This window comes from Tursiops truncatus, chromosome 10 (genome assembly GCF_011762595.2).
Source record: "Tursiops truncatus isolate mTurTru1 chromosome 10, mTurTru1.mat.Y, whole genome shotgun sequence".
Classification (NCBI taxonomy): Eukaryota; Metazoa; Chordata; class Mammalia; order Artiodactyla; family Delphinidae; genus Tursiops; species Tursiops truncatus.
In genome coordinates, this window is record NC_047043.1 from 23,467,577 (window position 1) to 23,481,350 (window position 13,774).

Sequence of the window (13,774 nt, forward strand, 5' to 3'; positions counted from 1 at the left end):
AAATATCAGTCTTTTAATAAAATCTTTTTACTACAAAATCGAGATCTGGAAGGCGGGTTGAGGCTGTGAGGCTGTACAGGCGGCGTGCAGTCCTGGATCAGAGCTACGCCTCTCACTTCTTCCTCTTGTCTCCTGGGGGCACCTCGTTCTTCTTGCCCAGAATCTTCAGAAGGGCCTTGGACATGTAGTAGGGCCGGTCCACGGAACCGTCGTTCCGCTCCAAGTCTTCCACTATGGCACGACATAGACTCATAAGAGCGCACTGTTGGGAGCCAACCCCACTCCCCGGGAAAACCAGGGACTAAGAGACAGCTCCCTGGTTTCCAGGCTGCGCCACCACGGGCTGATTTTGGGGGGCAGTTTTTGCAACCTACTGGGTAGGTTATGTAATAGTTTCCTCATCTGTAAAGGTGGGGGGGGGTGTCAAAAATATTTCACAGCGTGATAAGGATTAACGGAAAAAACACATGTCAGTTGCTTAGGGCAGAGCCCGGTACACATGAAACCCTGAATGAACGCATACAGTAGGGTGAGAAAATCCCCACTCACTACAGCCACCTGCTGGGAAGAGTCCTGTGGCTAACTTCTTTCCCAGATTTTCTAGGGGAAGATACCAGAGTCCTCTCCCCTGGAATGTTCCTTCTTGGGAGAGCCCAGGAGCCTGGGAGCTCACTCCCTCCTTTCTTCCCAAACACCTGCCCTGAGGATGTTAGAAGAGCCTCTGGCTCCTGTAACTCACGAGGTCGCTGTTTCTAGAAGCACCAGAAAAGCCTGAATGATCTGGTACCTTTAAGTTGAGGAGAGGAGGTAGAGGTGTGACTCACAGAAACAGAGGAAGAGAGTGTCCACACACATGCCGAAAACGCTGAAGAAGCCATTGGCGATGACATAGGCCCCCAGGATGGAGGTCTGCAAGAGGCAAGGTTTCCCTTAGGGTTCCTTTGGAGAGTTGGAGGGTGAAGCGGGCGTCGGGGATGGGGTGGGGTGGAGGGTGGGGCTGGGGGGTTTGGGGGGTGTCACTCACCATCATGGGCAGCCAGTAGTAGTTGAGTTGGGGACTCTCAATGTCTTTACCCAGTCCCTGGATGCGACCGGTGAAAAAAAAGAAGGACAGGACCCCTGTGAGAGAGATCTGGAGGTCAGCATCACTCCTCTGAGGTCACCTCTTAAACTGCCCAGCACCCCTGTCCTCTGTAACTCCCTGCCCTGGTCCTTACCAACACCTCCAACCACCAGCAGCTTCCCAAAGAACAGTAGCAGGTCTGTGACTTTGTCCAGGACGACCACCCTGTACAAGGAGTTGGGGTAGGTTGGGGGTAAGAGGCCTGGCAGGGGTGGGAGTAGAACTGGCTATATAATTGGCCGTGACAGATGCAAAACAAAAACTGTTCACATTTCAAGATGGAGGCAGCAGAGATTAAACCCAGCTCAAGGCCCTTCTGAGCACAGCATGCTTATGGGTGGGAGAGCACGGAGGTGGGGGGCCACAGCCTGACCTGACAACGTTCCGCATGAGCAGCATGAAGGCGTTTTTGGCTGAGACACAGAAATTCTTCCCGTAGATGGCAATCTGGGTGAGGTGGAAAGTTCAGGGTTACCTGTGGTGAGCTTACCTAGGCCAGGGTAGGAGACCTGCATCCAGGGCCCCCAGAGCAAGGGGCTGCTCATGTAGTGGGCTCACCATGATGTATGCATTGCGGTTCAGGAACTTGATAAACTTTTCCAAACACCAGAGGCAGCACTTGAAGCAGCACATGATACAGCGGGCCACAGGGTTCTGGCTTCCTGGGGGTAAGGAGGGCTCATGTTTGGGCACTGGCCCCTGACCGCATACCGCCCCCGCTCCAGCGCCCAAGGGTCCAGCTGATCAGCCTAGCCTTGCCCAGCCCCCAACCTCGACTCACCTCTCAGTTTGTTGTCAATGTACTCCAGGATGACCCTGGCTATCTGCACCAGGGTCAAGATGAGGGCTCCAAAGGCTAGCGACCCGGTGTGGTAACTGCACAGGGGTTAGTGAGGTAGTCAGAGGACTCCCGGGTTCATAATTCCCAGCCCCCTGCCCCAGGCTTACCGGAGTGTGCGCATGAAGGCAGAGCTCAGGGGAAAGGTAGGGATGTCCCGGGGCTTGTGGAAGGCCCAGTAGAAGGAGGCAAAGGCCCCAGCCAGGACACACTGGCCCAGGGCTAGCACCCAGTTGATGGTCCAGAACAGCCCCAGGACCCCGTAGATTTGCAAGTTGAAGAGAGAACGTTGTACTAGGCCTGTGGACAAGTAGCCCTGGAAGACGCACATCAGCCCTGGGCAGGAGGAGTTCACCGGCTGGTCCTGGGGAGGCAGGCAGAGGAGGCTCATTCCCAACCAGCTCCTGCCTTCCCAGAGCAGAGGGTGGTAACAGCCTCCCCAGAACTGGGGAAGCCCATTCCTTCCAGGAGATCCATCTCTGGGTTCAGACAGGGTTCAGCTTGCCTATTGTGTGAGTGTAATTAGTTTCCTTCAGTCTCCAGTCTCTGGACGGCACAAGAGCTCCCAGGCCGTGTGGACCAAGCCTTAATGGTATGAAGGCAGTGTGACCAATGCCTAGCTCTCCTTTGCACTTGAACAGCTTGTCCCCTCCCAGAGCAGCCTCTGCAACTTCAACCAAAGCACTTTCTAGCAAAATTGAACAGACTGGGTATCAGATGATGCTAAGGAACCATTAATTTTGTTTGGTGTGATAATGGTGTAGTGGTTATGCTTTTTAAAAGTCCTTATCTGTTGAGATCCATCCCGATATATTTAAAGGTGAAATGGCACAATGTTCAGAATTTGCCTTTAAAAACTCGAGGGCTTCCCCGGTGGCGCAGTGGTTGAGAGTCCGCCTGCCAATGCAGGGGACATGGGTTCGTGCCCCAGTCCGGGAAGATCCCACATGCCGCGGAGCGGCTGGGCCCGTGAGCCATGGCCGCTGAGCCTGCGCGTCCGGAGCCTGTGCTCCGCAACGGGAGAGGCCACAACAGTGAGAGGCCTGCGTACCGCAAAAACAAACAAACAAAAAAAAAACTCAAGAAAAATAAATTGCACGGGGGACTTCTCTGGTGGTCCAGTGGTTAAGACTCCATGCTCCCAATGCAGGGGGCCCAGGTTCAATCCTTGGTCAAGGAACTAGATCCCACATGCATGCCACAACTAAGAGTTCACATGCTGCAACTAAGAGTCCGCATGCCGCAACTAAGAAGTCTGCATGCTGCAACTGAAGATCTTGCATGCTGCAACGAAGATCCTGCATATGGCAATGAAGATCCTGCACGTGACAATGAAGATCCCACGTGCTGCAACTAAGACCTAGCGCAGCCAAATAAACAAATAATTTTTTAAAATTGCAAGGGGTGGGGGATGGGTAGGGAAATAGATGAAACAAGAACAGAAGGCTGAAGGTTATGGAATCTGAGTACAGGGATTCTCCATGTTTGTGTGTGTCTGAAAATTTCCCTAATAAAAAGTAAAAAACACAGATTCGTCTCTTAAAGCAGAGGAAATAAACAAATGGGATTTAATTAATCTTAAAAGCTTTTGCACAGCAAAGGAAACCATCAAAAAATGAAAAGACAACCTACTGAATGGGAGAAAATATTTGCAAATGATACGACCAATAAGGGATTAATATCCAACATGTAAAAACAGCTCATACAACTCAACATGAAAAACACAAACAACCTGATTTAAAAATGGGCAGAACGGGGCTTCCCTGGTGGTACAGTGGTTAAGAATCCGCCTGGCAATGCAGGGGACATGGGTTCAAGCCCTGGTCCAGGAAGATCCCACATGCCGCGGATCAACTAAGCCCGTGCGCCACAACTACCGAGCCTGTGCTCAAAAGCCCGTGCGCCACAACTACTGAAGCCCGCGCGCCTAGAGCCTGTGCTCTGCAACAAGAGAAGCCGCCACAATGAGAAGCCTGAGCACCTCAACGAAGAGTAGCCCCCACTTGCTGCAACTAGAGAAAGCCTGCGCACAACAACAAAGACCCAACTCAGCCATAAATAAATAAATATATTTAAAAAAAAATGGACAGAAGAACTGAATAGACATTTTTCCAAAGAGGAAATGCAGACGGCCAACAGGCACATGGAAAGATGCTCAACATCGCTAATCATCAGGGAAATGCAAATCAAAACCACAATGAGATATCACCTCACACCTGTCAGAATGGCCATCATCAAAAAGAACACAACAAATGTTGGCAAGGATGTGAGGAAGAGGCAACACTTGTACACTGCTGATGGGAAAGTAAATTGGCGCAGTCACTGTGGAAAGCAGTGTGAGAAGTGTCTCAAAAAGCTAAAAATAGAACTACCATATGACCCAGCAATTCCACTTCTGGCTGTACACCTGAAAAAAAAACACCCCAAAACCACTAATTGGAAGAGACACATGCACCCAATGTTCATAGCAGCATTATTTCCAATTGCTAAGGTATGGAAGCAATCTAAGTGTCCATCAACAGATGAATGGATAAAGAAGATGTGGTACATAAATACAACGGAATACTACTCAGCCATAAAAAGGAATGAAATGTTGCCATTTACAGCAACATGGATGGACTTGGAGGGCTTCCTGGACTTGGGTGGCTATTTCCTTTCCCATGTTAGGGAAGTTTTGACTATAATCTCTTCAAATATTTTCTTGGGTCCTTTCTCTCTCTCTTCTCCTTCTGGGACCCCTGTAATGTGAATGTTGTGTTTAATGTTGTCCCAGAGGTCTTTAGGCTGTCTTCATTTCTTTTCATTCTTTTTCTTTATTCTGTTCTGTGGCAGTGAATTCCACCATTCTGTCTTCCAGGTCACTTATCCATTCTTCTGCCTCAGTTACTCTGCTATTGATTCCTTCTAGTGTATTTTTCATTTCAGTTATTGTATTGTTCATCTCTGTTTGTTTGTTCTTTAATTCTTCTAGGTGTTTGTTCTTTTTTTTTTTTTTTTTTAGGTGTTTGTTCTTTAATTCTAGGTCTTTGTTAAACATTTCTTGCATCTTCTCCATCTTTGCCTCCATTGTTTTTCCGAGGTCCTGGATCATCTTCACTATCATTATTCTGAATTTTTTTTCTGGAAGATTGCCTATCTCCACTTCAGTTAGCTGTTTTTCTGGAGTTTTATCTTGTTCCTTCATCTGGTACATAGCCCTCTGCCTTTTCGTCTTGTCTATCTTTCTGTGAATGTGGTTTTCCTTCCACAGGCTGCAGGATTGTAGTTCTTGCTTCTGCTGTCTGCCCTCTGGTGGATGAGGCCATCTAAGAGGCTTGTGCAAGCTTCCTAAGGGAGGGACTGCTCTGTTTGAAATTTTATAACAAGAATTTATAACCACTTTCCACTTTGTATGTAATTGTGGGTTTGCATCAGTCCCCACCGCTAGGGCATAAGCAAGTTGAAAGCAAGAAGTACTTCATTTGGGGCTTTGTATAGCCAGTGCCTGGCACATAATGGGTCCTTCTTAAATGTAAACGACCTCCCTCTCCTTTTTCAGAGTGGGGCTGACGCCTGTGGGCACAGCCCATGGTCCCAGTTCTGATGTGGTGGCCACATGAAAGCTTTGACAGTAAATACCCAGCAGTGCAGCCTCACTTCCTGGGAACATCACAGGGGAGAGTTTGGGGTAGCAGCTACTCTCCCAGGCCCCCAGGGAGCCCACCTGCTTATCGCCTAGAACAGTGTGTTCTGAGGAAGCCTAACTAAAGATAACCTAAACAAAACCCATCTACAGTTATCAGCTCTTATCAGGTGCCAGCCATTATACTTTCATGTGCCCAGTGTCCTTTAATTTTCTCGGCCACGGCCACGGCCATGCTGAGGCACAGATATTAAGATTATCTCCATTTTACAGGTGAGCAGACTGAGACTGAAAGGGTGAAGTGGTTAATGGTTCTCTAGGCAGAGGAATGTCCTGGGGAGGGATGGAGAAGTTCTGAGATCCACCTGCCCCAGGGCGTGGTCCTGCCCTTGGGCACAGCACGCATCCTCTTGCAGCACAATGGGTGGCTCAGCGGGAGATCTGGAGTCTGCAGACAGACTCCCTTTCTGGCTCTGCTAGGGGCCTGCTCTGTGACCCGTGAGTGAGCCCCTTGCCGTCTCTGGTCCTCAGTCTCCTCTGCACAATGAGGGATTTGAACCAGTTGTTCTCTAAGGTCCCCTCAGCCCTACTGGTGCCCCTCCACATCCAGCCCAAATCCTCACCATGGGGTTGCATGATGTATTCATTGGCACATTCTCACAGCCGGACAAGCTGATGTTGGGCGCCCAGAACACGTACTGGGGTTGCCCAGATGTGGCCAGGTACCCAGAGGGGAGTCAAGGAAAGCATGGTGACACGGGGGCCTCCACAGTTCCCCTCCTCAGCAACCCCTTCCCAGGAGCTTGAGCAGGTTGTTCACTGCACAGAGGGGCTGAGATTCAGCCTGTGCCTGCTCTTTCAAGGCGGGGCTGTGTCTGCTGGGAGGAAGGGGTGCCTTCTTCCAATCACACTAAGGCATACTGTCTACAAAAGTATTGCCCTGCCCTCCACCCCCAAGGGCTCCAGGAGGGCCCAGTCATGTGGGCAAAGGATACAGAGCAGTCATGGCCCAGTAGGCAATGCAGACGAGCAGCAGGACAAAGGTGAACAACGGGTAGAACATGGTAGACATCATCTGTCCTACAGCTCTGCAGGGAGATGAGAGCAGTACACGAGTGAAGCTAGCCCCCCCAGTCCCCACCCATCCTCTCACGGTGCCGACCCTGGCACAGGCCACACCTCTGCCCTCTCCAGGGCCTGCTCCTTCCCCCTAAGGCTGGGCACATAGCAGGAGCTCCCTAAAAGAACTGAACTGAATAAATCAGGCTCAAGGGGACGTTAGAGGAAACTAGAGCCACAGAGAAGCCACCAGGGGCAGCTTCAGGGTGAGTAAGGGCTTGTTTCATGTTTTAGGCACTTGACAAGACACTAATTAACTTAATCCTTATGAAAACCCTACAAGGTAGGAACTATTATTACCCCCATTTTACAGATGGTTAAACTGAGGTGCAGAAAGGCCAAGCTGCACAGCAATGTTAATCACTGTGCTATGCTGCCTTTCTCCTCCAGTGCTCTGCCACCTTTCCAGCACTCCCATCCTGGGCCCACCCCCCTGCCCTCTGCCCCTTCTCCTTCCCACATGGGCCCTGACCTGCTGGCTTCCTCCAGGAGGGCGATGGCGATGCGAATCCGTTGCCGCAGGAAGATGAGCACCAGTAGCAGGATGCCTTCAAGCACGGCCAGCACGATCACTGAGGGTGGACAGGGGGCAGAGTGGCCTGGGTCATGGCCAGGGCAGCCCTTGGGTGGCTGGTGGTTCATGGGTGGGCAGGGCACTCACGGGCTGCTAGCCAGGTCTCCTGAACGCTGCTGTAGGCGCTGAGGTTGGTGGTGAAGCCCAGCTGGGAGATGGAGGCACCCTTGTCCCGCAGTACGCGGTATTCCTCCCAGGAGTGATAGATGCCGTATGCCAGCACGCCCAGCACCCCTATGATCAGCACAAACACCAGGGGCCCGGCCACCAGGCGCAGAAGCAGAATAAACAGCAGGCTCAGGACCAGAGCCACGCCTAGGGCACTGCGGGCAGGGAAACATAGGTGAGGGTCACCCCACATCCCCCATACCTTTCCCCTTTCAGAGGCCCCCAAATACCTTACCTCAAACCCCAATGTCCCCAGATCAGAACCCCCCCACACGCTTTCTCTTATAAATCCTGTTGGACTTGGGATCCATTCTGAGCTCTGGCTCCACCTCCCCTGCCCAAAGGCTCTGTTTCAGACGGTGGGCTAAGGGATAGAGGGTCAGAGTCGGGGGAAGGGAAGGACGAGAGAGCAGGGGAATGTGGTGACTCACATAAGAATCCAATACCAGGATTGGGCAAAGTCTTCAAAGATCTTGACACTGATGTCACGGGCGTTGAGGCTGTCAAGAAGACCACTGGTGGGGAGAGACAGAGTCAGATGGGGCTGTGAGTGGGAAGGGGGAGCGGGACAGAGATGTAGGGGCAAGGGAATGCCCACCTGATGCCCTGGGCGATGGACGTGTTGGAGATCCCTGGGAGCTCAGGCACAGTACTATTGGACCATGGAAAACAACGCCCCAGAGCTGGAGGGAGAGAACCGGGCGACTGGGTGGGAGGGCCCAGAGTTTGTCTTGAAAGTCTCTGGCCCCCACCCCAGCCCGTCGTGCCCTTAGGGACAGAGTTGAGAAGGGCTCTGCCCCACTCAGAGGGCTGCTCTTGATTCCACAGCCGAAAGGGAGCTCCTGGCCCAGGAGCCCATGCTTCCTTCACTGTCTCTTAATGCTCCTTCCTGCCCACCCTGCCACTGCCTGGGTTCAGACCCTCCTGTCCTCTGGCCTGCCTCTTACAGCACCTCCACGCCCACCCCTGCCACCCTTCAATCCAGCCCCTGCCAGAGTGCCCGGGAGACACGGCACAGCCCGGACCTTGGCATTCCAGGGCTCTAGGTCACTCTGCTGCCCAGACACCTCCAGATGCCTTGCCCTGGAGAGCGCCCACGCTCACGGCCAGGCTTTAAGGCCCCATCGTCTGAGCCCAGCCACTTTCCCTTCCCCTCTGTACCTTTGTGCTTCCTCCTCCAGAAATCCCATCCATGATGCCCTGTTCAGCTCCATCTCCATCTCACTCCCTCCAGGAAGCCTTCTGGCCCCACCCCTATCTCCTGTGGCCCCTATTATGTGCCTACAGAGCCATTTATCTTGACCCTCACAACAGCTTTGCCAGGCAGACTTGCTTTGCATTTACATTCTAAAGATGAGGAAACAAGGCTCAGAGAGGTTGAGTCATTTTCCTAAGACCACACAGCTGGAAAGTGCTGGAATTTAAATCCAGATCTATCTGACCCTGGAGCACTCATTGGAGATACTTCCTATTGTACCTACTGAGAGCTGGATATCTTTTCTCATGTTATAGTTACATTTTTTTTTCTATTAAAAATAACATTTAAGGGCTTCCCAGGTGCTGCAGTGGTTGAGAGTCCACCTGCCGATGCAGGGGACATGGGTTCGTGCCCCGGTCCGGGAGGATCCCACATGCCGTGGAGCGGCTGGGCCTGTGAGCCATGGCCGCTGAGCCTGTGCATCCGGAGCCTGTGCCCCGCAACGGGAGAGGCCACAACAGTGAGAGGCCCACATACCACAAAAAAAAAAAAAAAAAAAATTTGGGAAAAAGAGCAAAAAAAAAAAAGTCAACTGTGATGCCACCACCCAGCGCAGTCACTTTAACATTTGGGTGAACTTCCTTCCAGTCTGTTTCCTGTGCCTTCACATAAATGCATGTGTGTACATTCACCCACGTATGTTCTCGTGGCAATCTCATGCCATCGCTTCCTGAACATCTCTGATCTCACCACCTAGGATGTAGTCCAAAAGGGAGCAGTTTTCATCTTCGCTTCACCTGTCCCCGGTACCTAGCACACAGCAGGTACATAATAAGCACTGGTGATCTGACTGTAGGATGGTCCTGCAGCAGAGAAAAAAAACGAAGACCTGGTGCTCATTCCGATTTTGTCACAGACAAGCTGTGTGACTTGCCTCTCTCTGAGCCTGGTTCCCTTGTTTGAGGGAAAAAAATCTAGGACTGGATGATGTCTGAGGAAGGAATGTGGCTTCTCACCTGGAGAGGAAGGGAGGAGGAAACTGGGGCAGAGCTCCTGTCTCAGGCTTTGGAGCACTTGCTGGAGGGTGGGGGGAGGACAGACAGACACACAGACACAGAGCAAGATGAAGGAGTGAGTCCCCTTTCTATCACCACGATCATCTACCCAACTCCCCCTCCCACCCTCCCTCATTATGGACCCTCCTTAGCAATGACATTGGGAACAGCACTCACCATGTCCCCAGGCACCCCTGGCAGACAAAAGTTCCTATTTGCTGCATAGAAGACCTGCCCAACCGACTGTGAGAGCTGGTCCGTTTCCACAGTCCATGGGACCTCTGGGCAGGAGGACACACACACCTGGGGGCAGAGAGCGTGCTGAGGGGCTGGTATCCAGACCCTGGGGGAGATCTGGGGACAGAGGCAGGTCCCAGACTCTGACCTGGGGTGTGGGGCACGCCAGGCCATTCTGGGCGATCGTGATGATGTTGGTGGTTAGGACGCAGCTGAAGATGTTGAAGTATAGGAGATATGGTTTATCTCTGTAGGAGAGAAGGAAGCGTATGCATAAGGGCTTGGTCAAGCCTTGGGGAAAGAGAGGGACTGCCAGGGCTGTGCCTCAAGAGTGCAATGGGCGGCTTCCCTGGTGGCGCAGTGGTTGAGAGTCCGCCTGCCGATTCAGGGGACACGGGTTCGTGTCCCGGTCCGGGCAGATCCCACATCCCGCGGAGCGGCTGGGCCCGTGAGCCATGGCCGCTGAGTCTGTGCTCCGCAACGGGAGAGGCCACAAGAGTGAGAGGCCCGTGTACCGCAAAAAAAACACCAAAAAAACAAAAAAAAGAGTGCAATGGGCCCAGTTCCTGGCCTCTGGAAGCTCAGCTCAGCTGGGGAGGTATGGGAGACACCTGAAAGATCGCCCAGAGTAATTCAGCATCTCCACTGCTAACAAAATGGTTAAGAGCTTGAACTCTGGAGCCAGCTTTATGACCTTGAATAAGTCATCTAACCACTCACTGCCTCAGTTCCATCACATGTAAAATTATAGCACCTACCTCACAAGGTTTAGATGAGTTTGTGTGTGTAGAGTACACTGCCTGCCTGGAATGCCATATAAAGGTTAGTGCTTTTATTATTTACTGAACGTTTCCTGCATGCTGGGACTGATAGCCTTGCTTCTGGAATCATCCTTGTGTTTCAGAAGAAGAAATCAAAGTTCAGAGATATTGAGTACCTTGCCGGAGGTCACAAACCAGAACTTACTTAGCCCAGTTGGGGATTCAAATGACCATCTCTGAACCCTAAAACCTGTGCATTTAACCATGACTCTTTGCTGCCTCCTAATTCTAGGAGGATTCAGAAGCCACTGGCCAGCAGTGGAGGCTGTTCTACGTGGCCTGGACTGGTGAGATTCAGGGAGGCTGAGGTGGAGTGGTCCCCTACCCATCCCCCATCTCATCTCCCTCCTGCCCCCTCTTCTTGCCTTCATACTCACTTGTTTTCCCTGATCCCGCAATAGGCCCCAGTAGAGTTCCTGGGGTAGAGGACTTGCTGGGGGTCTCCATACACCCAGGCTGGAGACAGAGACACACAGATGAATCACTGGAGTGCGGCAGGGACTTAAGAGGGAAAGGCTGTGGGTGTGGTCCCTCCTTGGGACAATAATGTCCCCCAGCCACTGCCCAGCTCTGCACTGCCAGAAACTCACCCACAAGCCCCACGGCGATGTAACCCAGAATGAAGAGGAAGAAGAGGACACAGCAGATGATATCTGTGCAGCTCCTTGGAGAGAAATGGGGGAAACCTTTGGAGAGGGGATGCTGGGGAGGGGGGGGTAGCATGGTCTGGAGGAGTCGTGCTTTGGAGAGTTGGGGGATGCTGGAAAGTAGGCATAGGTAGCTTTCATTTTATTCTCTTTAAGAAAACCTTTTTCTGGGTGGGTAAACTTTCTTCTGAAGTTTAAAACAGGAAAGGGCACAGTTCAGAAGTGTTCAGCTGGATGAATTTTCCCAAAGGACACATGCCTGTGTAGCCAGCTCCCAGGCCAAGACACAGAACATCACCAGCAGCCGGGAGGCCCCCTTGTGGCCCCTCCACTCACAACAGTCTCCCCAGGGCCACCACCCTCCTGGGGCAGGAGGTTTTTTCCTCACAAGTTTCTTACCAATATTTCAGCAAATACGAAGCAAAACCCAGACACCGCCCCCATCCGCCCCCCCCGCCCAGCAGCACAGCGCCCAGAACTCACCTGTTCTTGATGGGGCCTCGGAAGGAGGGGTCATATTTGGCTGGTTTCCCTGAAGGGCAAGGGGAGGAGTGTGGAGAGTGAGGCATTGAGAGGGGTCTCTCCCCCCATTTCCAGTCCCTCCAGACCCTTCCCCACAGCAGGAGCTACCCTGCACCAGGGTCCTACCTGGCCCTCAGGAGTCTGGAGGGAGATAGACAGGGGCAGGGCTGGCAGGAGGGGAAAGTAGAGAACAGGAAAGGTAGGAGCAAGGCTTGGTCAGCAGCTGCACTGATCACTGTGAACTCCAACCGGGCGGCCTTGGAGGGAGGGGAAAGGGCAGCTTTTTATGGGTCATTTACGGGTCACACCTCAAGGTCCTCAGCCAAAGTCATCGATTCCCGCAGGGACTGGGCGGGGGGCGCTGTAGACCCCCACCCGGAAGGGAGCTTAGTCCCCAGGCTACTGCCAGTCTCTGGTAGAGCAGTCAGGGTGACACCTGAGCCGGGCAGCTTGTGGCCCGTCCTGTTCCTGGTCCTCCCTGAGTACACACAGGGAGGAAGTGAGGCCAGGCAGCCAGGGTCCGGTGTGGGCGGGGAGGAGGGAGGACAGAGGGCCGAGCCAGAGCGTGGAAAGGGGTGCGGTCCATTCTCCCAGGTGCTCTGGACCCTTGTCCCTCCGTGGTTCTCAGACGCGATGTTGATGATTGACCCAAAGCTGCTCCAGGAAGTCTGTGGAGTGTCCCCATTGCTCCCTCCTCTACTCCCTTCGGACCAAGCCTCGCCTCTGGAAGGTCCCTCCCCTGGGGTTCCTTCCTTCCCTAGCCCTCACTGCTCAAAGGGATCCCAGAGGCTGGTCCCAGCTCCCCCTCCCTGTAGACCCCTCCCCCCTGCCCCCTGCCCTTGTCCTCAGGACCCCTCGGGGCAGCCCCCCAGCCTTTGCCCCTCACAGAGATGCTGGAGACAGGCTGCCCGCTCCTTCTCCTCAGGCCTTACCCTTCACAGGAGCCCCAGAACTCTGCTGCCCCTCTTCCTAACCCACTCTGAGATAGACTCCCTCCTAGCAGAGAACCCAGGGGGCTGGTCCCCAGCCCTCTCTCTCCACCAAGATCTGCAGCCCCTACTCCTCTCAGGGACCCCCAGCAGAACCCCCTCCGCCGCCACTCCTCACAGACCCCGGCAGGCAGATCCCCAGCGCCTTTTCCCCTCAGAGACCCAGAGTCCAGGCTGAAAGTCCGCCTCCTTCTCAGGGACCCCAAGCTGTCCCTCCTGACAGCGGCCCAGAGCCCAGCTCACTCCTCCCAGCCCCTGAGCCCCTTCCTCTGCTCAGGACCCTGACCCTGCCTCCTTCAGGCTCTGCTTCCCAGGGCCCTGTCCTGAGGGGCCCAGAGTCCAGGCGTGGCATCACCCCCTCGTCCCAGGGACTCCAGCGCCCCTCCTCACGCAGACCCCAGCTTCACACCCCAAAGGCCCCTCAGCAATGGCTCCCAGCCCCTGCACCCCATCCTCCTCTGAGGACCCTGACTCTGTCTCCTTCCATCAGCTGTTTCCTGGGCCCTCCCCTCAGGGACCACGACTCCCCTCAGCTCCTCTCCCTGGTGCCGGCCCAGCCACCGTTCCCCGGAGCAGGCCTCCCCTCCCTCGCCAGGTCCTGGGCCCCCACCCCAGCCTCGCCCCCAGCCTCACCGTAGACCTCGTTCTGGTCCTGTTTTCCCCCCATGGCTCAGTCTCCAGAGTGATTGGAGCCTGGGAGACCTGGCAGCTCACCTGCCACCAGCCCCGCCCTCCCGCCCTCACGTCACAGCCCCACCCCTGCCTGTGGTCCCCGACACACTCTAGTTCCTCCTTCTAGACTCCGTGCTGGAGGGCTGGAAGCTGGAAGGCAAGCCCGGTACGTGGGTCAGGTCAGGGCTG

At 53.8% G+C, this 13,774-nt stretch overlaps 1 protein-coding gene across 1 annotated transcript; it reads right to left on the reverse strand.

The window, feature by feature from the left end:
• Nucleotides 1-10: 10 nt before the first annotated feature.
• Nucleotides 11-13,580, reverse strand: SLC44A4 (solute carrier family 44 member 4). Its single transcript, XM_033864033.2, has 21 exons — nt 13,547-13,580; nt 11,886-11,934; nt 11,346-11,419; nt 11,133-11,211; nt 10,083-10,182; nt 9,875-10,000; nt 9,659-9,719; nt 8,043-8,127; nt 7,876-7,959; nt 7,364-7,599; nt 7,175-7,274; nt 6,579-6,671; nt 6,207-6,309; nt 2,072-2,325; nt 1,905-1,999; nt 1,682-1,785; nt 1,497-1,570; nt 1,218-1,288; nt 1,025-1,119; nt 825-909; nt 11-231 (listed from the first exon to the last, which is right to left on the reverse strand). The coding sequence occupies exons 1-21, from the start codon at nt 13,578-13,580 to the stop codon at nt 113-115; spliced, it is 2,121 nt and encodes a 706-aa protein (XP_033719924.1). The 3' UTR covers nt 11-112.
• Between the last annotated feature and the right edge of the window lie 194 nt (nt 13,581-13,774).